The 8,717-nt window shown below is 38.3% G+C and overlaps 1 protein-coding gene across 10 annotated transcripts in view; it reads left to right on the forward strand.

The window, feature by feature from the left end:
- Nucleotides 1-8,717, forward strand: part of ELAVL1 (ELAV like RNA binding protein 1) — a 56,745-nt gene that overhangs the window by 37,613 nt on the left and 10,415 nt on the right. For 5 of the 10 annotated variants that reach the window (XM_068920104.1, XM_068920103.1, XM_068920100.1 and 2 more), the window contains 2 exons: nucleotides 1,318-1,543; nucleotides 8,010-8,123. In XM_068920104.1, coding sequence (XP_068776205.1) covers nucleotides 1,318-1,543; nucleotides 8,010-8,123 — 340 coding nt within the window. The remainder of the gene's footprint in view (nucleotides 1-1,317; nucleotides 1,544-8,009; nucleotides 8,124-8,717) is intronic. The other 5 variants (XM_068920107.1, XM_068920109.1, XM_068920105.1 and 2 more) reach the window with 1 other exon arrangement.

Here is an 8,717-nt window from a genome sequence, read left to right on the forward strand (position 1 = left end):
AGTTTCAGAGCTAGTACTAGCCACGTAGAGTCTTCTGCTTGGTAAAGAATACATCTCAAATCTCTGCAGTTGTTTTCTTTAAAAAAATGCAGTGGCTTAGGAAATGGGCTTTCTGTGTTTGACTCCTCATACTTAACAGCATGCGATAAACAAGTTGTCATTTATGGAAATTCTCCCGATGCCCCAAAAGGAAATATGTATTTCCTATAGACAATTTTAGGGGGCAAGTTATAAGTTGTTTTCCCTTCTGTTTGCTCACTTCATAACTAGGAATATGTTATATTCTGTTTCTTCCTGTAAAATATTGGAAATAACCTTCCTTTCTTTTATACACAACTTTGCTGTTTATGATAGCTTTAAGTTTCAAAGCTTTGCTTGATTGTTGCCCTGTGTTGAATGTATAATACAGACAGTGTAACAGCAGAGTTAGACTCCTGGAATTATTATATCCATAATTTCTACTTTAGAGTGCAATTTAAACAAAATGTACCCCTTAAGGTTTCACTGTGATGAGCAGTATTTCCAGACTCTGGTCAAGTCAAATGGACAGGTGTGAAGGAAGAAAATTCTGATACGGGAGATCTTTTACCTCAGTCAAAAGGATAACAAAATCCAGTGGCTGGGATCTAGAACCAGAAACAAGATACAGATGTTTATTTCAGGTGTGTAGGTGTGTAATTGTTTCAGTAGTTACCAAGAGAAGAGGTAATTCTTAGTCAGTACTTTATGCATTAAAAATAAGGTACCAGTCAGCCAGAAATAATGGGCACGATGCAGCTGAAATTGATATCTTCATTGCACAAGGTTAAATTACATTCTTAGAATTATCCTTTCTTGTCTTAATCTATGATCAAGAGTGTCATCAGCATGGATCCATCTTATGTTTGGAAAATCAGTGTGAATTTTATATTTACAGATATTTTCAGGGATAAAATAATCCAAGCTAAGGGTTTTTGTTTTGTTTTTAACTGAGTGAAACTTTTTTTGAGATTTCATTTAAAATGTTTTTTGTTAATGGCAATGTCATTCATTGATGGTTTTTCTGGAATTCTGCTGCATTAGATTTTTTTTATTTAACTACACTATAAAAGTGTTTCAGTCACTGTGGTTGTTATAGCTGAAAAGAATGTGTTGATTTGTCTTTTGTTTCTTAATTTTGCACTTTATCCTCTAGCTACTGAAGAACCATTAGTAAATACAGAGAACTCAAAAGCTATGACCGTAGATATATTTAACTTTTTGGTTTTTTGCTTTCAAAGTTATTTTGAGTTTATCCTGAACTTCATTTTTCATTTTTTTTATTGGTTTGGTTAAAAGGTTTGTCCAGAGGGGTCGCATTTATCCGGTTTGACAAAAGGTCAGAAGCAGAAGAGGCAATCACAAATTTCAATGGTCACAAACCCCCAGGTTCCTCCGAACCCATTACAGTGAAGTTTGCAGCCAATCCTAACCAGAACAAAAATGTGGCACTGTTATCGCAGCTGTGTCATTCACCAGCTAGACGATTTGGAGGGCCAGTTCATCACCAGGCGCAAAGATTCAGGTAGGTTAGGAGGAATAATCCATTTAAGGCTATTCCCATGTCCATGTGGGAAATTGTACTGTTGCAGCTGTGCAGTAATATCTTCATTGCAGCATGTGTGAATGAATACGTAGTGCACTGTATATCCTACAGTGTTATGTAAATAAATTGTTGAATTAAAAGACAATTAAAGCAAAATTTTACTTGTAAAACTTGTATTGAAGCTAATCATGTAAAGGTACACTGCAGAGTCTATTTCTACAATTCAGTATATCATGAGATTGTAGGAAGTAGCAGATTCCGGATGGGTATTTGTAGATGCCTGTCTCAACAGATCCCCATTCTGTAGTCCGTATATCTGAATGCAGATATAATTTGGCAACTTAATTAAAGCTCTGAACCATTGGTTCCAGCAGGGGGGGTATCCTAGTAAGTTAGGAAACAATATATCTGATTAAGAGTTTCCATGGGATTTCTATCTCCATCTTCAGCTGTGCAGTGCTCTGTCTTTCCTAGAGTCCTCATAAGTTCAGTAAGCTTACTGGGTAATTACTACACGTCTTTTGCCTCCAGCGCTGTGGAAGAAAATATGTATTTTGCCTTTGAGAATTGCCTTAGTTGCTTTGAATTTGAATTACCTGAATTTGAATTGCCTTAGTTGCTTGAAGAAGGATGTTGAAGATAGCTGAACTGTGTCTCTGAACAATGCAGTGTTTTTACTGTCTTTGTATTTAGGTAACTGGCCTTGTTATGAGGCGAGTATGTAAGAGCTTCTGAGTAGTGATACCCTATTGAGAATTGACGCTTATTTTGGTTTCCCTTGAGATATGCAATTAGCTCAGCATAAATGAAACTAAAAACCCAAGCTAGAATTCTCAACCTTTGCAGTGCCACTGTTCCAGCATTGCTATGACCATACCATATTGCTTTAGTTTAGCATTTCAAAGATAGATAGGCATAACATGTCCTCAATGAAAATGAGAACTTTATACAGTCATCTGTTGTTTTACAGGAAGCATAAGAAAAAATTACCATAAAGGCAATCAAACGCTGGAATAGGTTGCCCAGAGAGGTTATGGAGTCTCCATCCTTGGACATACCATGTCCAGTCAGGTTACTGAGCAACCTGCTCTAGTTGAATGTGCTCTGAGCAGGGGGTTAGATTAGGTGATCTCCAGAGGTCCCTGCCAACCTCAACTACTCTGGGAGCATGTGATTCTGTTGTACTGTTGTCCAGGCATATTTATTGCAGGCAAACAAGATCTTATTTCCTTGAAGTGCTTGCCCGGATCTCTGCACCCAAACATTCTAAGCTTTGGTAGGAAATGAAATTTTGATGGCAGTTAGGTGAACTATTTAAAATTTCATTCGTCCATTTTCTGTGTCGGCTAGAGGCTTTTTCAATGTATGTCAGTCCTAATAAAATCTTTAGTCTAATGTCTCTCATTTTCATTCTTAATGTAACTGTATGTTCTTGTTATCGTTCTTCCCCTTGAAATTTTTTAAACAGAACTAGGGTTCATTGTAGTAAGCAGTACAAATAATGTTCACTTTCATAATTAACATACCAAATAACTTGGTCCTAAAATGATTGCTCAGTTACAATAAAAATGATTAGTATAAGTTAATGTTTATAGCTGCAGATTAAATGAAATTTTAGTGACAGATGTGTTCATGGTTCTTTTTTCTATCCTTAAGAGCAGTATTAAGGTTATTTGTGTGCTTTCGCTATGTTTCTGTGAGTTTTCAAAAGTGAGAATAGTAGAACGTATGTTCTGCCTTTCTGCCCTGTTCTCTTTTATTAAATAAATGATGTCTGCTCAAATTATTTGATCTCAATGCTAATTTGCTAACGCTTTCTGGCCAACTTCTGCTCCTAGTTGAGAAGAGCAGAGCTACAGGTTTGGTAATGGAGACAAAGCTGAAGATTTTTAGGTACCAGAGACTGGTAGAGATAGCAATAGCAGAGTTCTGGGTTGAGCCATGCTGTTATGAATATATTAAGGAGATAAGGCTAAGCTGTAGCAGTTGACCTGAAGATGAAAACAGTCCATCCCTTTTGGTGACTCTTGTTGGAGTCGCAAGGATTTTAACCCTAAAGACTTTCTCTGTTCAGTCACATACTTGTGCACGTACACACATGTATGCACATGCAGGTATCATCCTACAAGCCTCTTTCTTCCCTTCCCACATTTGGTGCTAACTGCAAATTTTGCTAGTGAGCCTTTCTTAAAGGATGCTGAACTTGATGAGTTATGATTACTTTTATTGTGGTGAAGCTTAGGAACCTTGGCTTATTTGTTCTACGTAGTGAACAAAACATAATGAAAGGATAAGCTGCTTCCAAAGAGCTCACAATCTATATAAATTAGTTGTGGTCACTGCTATGTAGAGGTTGAACTACTTAAACTGGCATTTTGATTACTCTCCATCTAGTTCTATCATCTCCCTATAAGTCCAGGATTAAGCCTTTAGTATCTCTAATTTGTAATTATTAATTTCCCACAGCTATGACTCAAACCCTTTGTTCAGTGTTCTGTTAATCCTCTCCTATTCCCCTGGTATTTATGGCTTATGCTTCGCATCAGGGGCTGATCTTAATGTCCTGTCCCACTGAAACAGAGTTGGCCTGCTGATTCTCATACATGGAGTCAGCTGAAAGCTTCCCTGTTCCTATCTGTAAGGAATGACACTGCAACATGGAACTGTGTTTGGAGGATAGGTGAAAACATCTGGGGCAAAGGTATCTTTTGAGATTAAGATTTCTTCACTGTGAAACAGAAAGCCGATCTTTAGGTGTTGAAGTCCACTGAAATTAAGGAGTTAGCTTGTAAAATTTGAGAATCTGGTCCAAGGACCCTAGAAGTCCAGCACTTTTACAGTTTACTGAAAATATTATGATAGAAGTAGTGTATTCGTGCTGCTCCCCTTCCCCCCTCCCCCCAAAGTCTTAGAAGTATTCCTAGTTCAGCTGATTTTGCTTTCAGACTTATTCAGGGTTGAATCCTGTTCCTGCTTGCTTTAATGGGCAAGAGTCTATTAATTAGCTCCGGAATGCATGAAGGGGGAGGTGTTATTTATTGTTAATCCTTTGATAAAGGGGAAATGTGAGAAGCATCTTGAGTATGTAACCTTATGGTGCTAGATAATACAGAAGACTTTTTCAGGTTTAGGGGCCTTAAAACCCTGAGGTGAGACAGCTAGGAACATTGGTTCTGAGGGCTAGCTAGTATTTACATATAACCTGCAAACTCCGTGGAAACCCTTGAACTGTCAAAGGTATTAATATTGGGACAGCTTCCAAACATCTATTTTGTTTCACTCCAGTGAAATTATGTTTACATTTTTATCTTTCAAGCCAATTTGTAATTATTTTGGTTGCAGCTTGTCTAGATTTGGGAGCTAATAGAAGAGAACACTACTCCTATCCAAAGCAGTATTTCATCAAAGCTCAAGAAGAGTATGCAGGTGCATACTCTTATTTCATTTGCTGGTACTCTCTGATATGTGGCAATTTGATTAAATATGTTGTTATTTCAGGTCTAAAGTTTGCATCCATTAGTTCTCAACAACACCTGCCTGATAAACAGTAATTGTTCCTATCTGTATCTGGGTATGAAAAAATAGCAACTTAGTGGGAAAATAGTGGACATGACCAGTATCAGCTTAGTTGAACTCCTTTTCTTTGTGGAGCCATTTGAAAAGAAAAAAGATGCCAAGCTCATGTGAAAAGGCAACATAGGCTAATATTAAATGTATCATTAGTGCTTATTAGCAATACATAAGCTGTGGGATTGCTCCCACCTGTGATGCTATATATAGCTCTTCTCAGATTGCAGTGAGGAATTCTCACTGCAAAAAAAATTATAGGACTTCCATAAAACTAAAAATCAATTTTTTTTAGGAATGTCACTTCTGAGATGATATGCTCTGGTGTGTTAAAATAATCCCCCAAATCTATTAAATGAAGCAATAATAATCTGTCTCTAATGGGTAGAATGAAGGGCATTCATATAAATCAAAAGCTTACCAGTAGAAAATTGCTTACGCTGTATTGGCGATGTCACAAGATATTGGAGCTTTCAGGTTAGTGTGACTTAACCACCCGCAAATAAAATCTTCTACAGATGCTTAATGAGGATTGAATAGGCAGGGGTGAGGGAGACAATAAACATAAGTACACCAAAAATGAGGGCACTAGCAGTGAGGCTGAGATTATCCAAATCACAATATTCATGGCATGTTTTCTAATTTTTTTTTCTGAAGGATCTTGCATCTGTGTGGGTTTTAGTGTTGTTGGCCCAAGTCAAAAACAAGTCTTTTAAACATCCTATATAAGCACAGCTTTCCAACGGTCACCTTAAAATTTGTCTATTTAAAATAAAAAATCTTGTGCTGTTAGGCAATAAGGTATTGTGTGTCAGCTACTCTGTGTGCCTTGCTATGTGCAGGCTGTTACTCCAAGCTAATGGAGAGACCTTATGTCTTTCCACTGATGAAGGCTGTCAGTCCAGGAATAAGCATAGAGGATATGTATTAGATCAGCAGTTTTACCATAGGAGGTGGTTGTGCTTGTCGTATGAGTGTCTTACATGATGCTTCTGGGTTGGTGCAAGTCTAAACCTAAATCTAGCCTTTGATATAGTCCTAAGCCTGCAGCAAGTTTACTGGCATTTTTGCAAGTTGTTTTATTGTTGTTTGGTTTTTTGATTATTACTTTTTAACCAAACAAACCTTTGTGAGAGGCTTCTTTTTTATAAACTTGCCAAGTGTAGTTCTATTTTAGAATCATGTTAGAGCTGGATAAATGTTATGTACGATAAAGTATTTCCTATGCAGGTATGCTAGGAAAGCAAACCTTGGGCTGCTTCTGTATTTTGTAAGGCAAGTATGTGGAACTTATGCATGTATCTATCAGTGTTGTTGGTCTTATTTTTCTATAGCAGGGCTTGTTTGCTTCTGTACACTTCAGCTTTTTTTGAAATATCTTTATAGCCTTTTAAGAGTGTCTTTACCCTGTGCTGTGTTTTTTGTAAACCTCTCTTTCCCTGTTAGTTTTTGCAGAATATTAGTTCACCTTACTTCTCTGTAGTCAGTGTCATGACATAATTGTAAGCGTTTTTAATCTGAGGGGCTCTGACATGGATAAATGAGAGAGAGAAACAAATTAGTGCATACCACCTGTTCTGTATTAACAGCATATATGGTAACTGTGGTATGCTGCAGAGAAAACATGAAGTAATCTGAGATGATTTCCTCAAAAAGAAGAGTGACCTAGCCTGCATTTGGACAGGGTAGATCACGAATATAGACAATTCTAATTAAAAAGCGCTAGCACAGGAAGAGTAACATTTTCGTGGTCAAAGTAAAAAGAGGGCAATCTGTTTGAAAATTGTTTTCAGAGAATGGAGGTATTTACTGTTTTAGATCATTTTGGCTGTAATAGACATTTCAGGTTTGTTGCCCTGACACTTTCAACCCCCACCCCCTCTTCTACAAGTATTTTCATCCCTTGAGGTACTATGCATCTGGGCTTGTGGGTGGAGTCCAAAGCATTATGGCAAGCAGGTTCAGCACCGCGCTGACTGCTGGAACCAACGTCATGCAATTCTGAGCTTAGTGATTTTCTGCTACTCGTACATGTGAGCAGGAACCAAGATTGGTGATCTGTTGAGATGAAAATCTTCAAAGTATGAGTTATGATAAATGGATCTTATTAGATCATTACTCAAAAAGGAAGAAGTCAAAAAGCTGGGGTCTGTCAGAAAAAACAAGCATATAAGCATGCAAACACAAGAACGTTTTATTTAAATGCAAAATAAATAATAAATAAGACATCACGTAATCATCATATCACATGGGTCAGTGCGTTTCATTCACATTCTGATACTCTTAACTGCTTTTTCAGTTTTACTGTAGTACAAGAATTCCCAAACTTGGATTTGCTTGGGGCTGGCCATCAGTGGCAGCAGCAGTGAGTATGTGCAGCATGAGCTCAGGTGTGTCTGCACTGTGCTCTACAAATGCTGGTGTCATAGTCAGGCTGACTCCAGCCTGGCTGAGCCAGGCTCTGGCTGACTCCAGGCAGAGTGCGATGGAGGGGAAGGTGTCTCTACCACCAGACTCTTCCCCCCCCCCCCCCCCCTCCGGTACAAGAGGGTTTATCAGCTCAGGTGTCCAGGGAGATGAGCTCTCTTGGAGCACCAGAGAGCCTAGGGTGGGGGAGACGAGGACAGAGTGGTTCTCTGGTATGAGTGCATTTACCTAAGTACCCCAATGAACGTGGGCTGACTTCCCTGTGTGTATGTGTGTGCTGCTGCAGCCATGCTCCCCTCCCTTCTGATACGTTTTACCTTTAACCCTCGCATCTATGTAAAGACAAGAGCAGCTCCTAGCTTTAGGCAGGGCAGGAAAAAGTCACAGTGGGAAGTGTTTGGCGCTTAATGCAGTGTTCACTGCCCAGACATCCATTCCCTGTTTTCTCCAGGTCAGCAGAGAATCAGGAACTGCCACCGCCATGTTCTTGGCAGAGAGCAGCCCGTGTACCGCTTTTAAGTGGTTTGCATATCACCAGTGGTACACCACAGTTTGGGAACCCCTGGTATAGTATAATTATATTTCTACAATCATGTGACCTCACATTTTTTAAATAATACATAAGCACAAGGGATCAAATTGAGTTTTTTAACCTTAACTTTCACATTTCCTGATCTTTGAGTGCTTAGCTGTGCAACCATAATATTACATTAAAATATTCTAAAGCTTTGAATTTCCTAAAGCTTTGAATTTCTAGGACACAGACCAGAAGTAGAAGGTTAAAGGGGAATTAGAAATGTGGGGTATAGGAGAAAAACAAATAATGCAAAGCAAGACATAAGGAAAACTTCTGGCTTTTGTTAATCAGAAATGTTGCTGGGATGCTATTGCTGGAGGCTGGATTTGAGAAGAGTGGGTAGGTGATTTTAAAAAACAGCCTATTTCAGTAAAGTTGGATAAGTTTTCCTAGTATAAAGTTAGTGTAAAAATAAAAAGATCACCACACCTGCTTAAATTATAAAGCTGGATACAGAAATGTGTTTTGCTATTTTTATATTTCAGGGTTACTGCTGTTAGCATATCTGCTTAACACACATTTAAGGCAAAATAAACAAAAATTTAGCCTCTGTAGGTAGAGATATGGGGCTTCCTAGCTACA

The sequence above is a fragment of the Struthio camelus genome, chromosome 26, assembly GCF_040807025.1.
Source record: "Struthio camelus isolate bStrCam1 chromosome 26, bStrCam1.hap1, whole genome shotgun sequence".
Taxonomy (NCBI): Eukaryota; Metazoa; Chordata; class Aves; order Struthioniformes; family Struthionidae; genus Struthio; species Struthio camelus.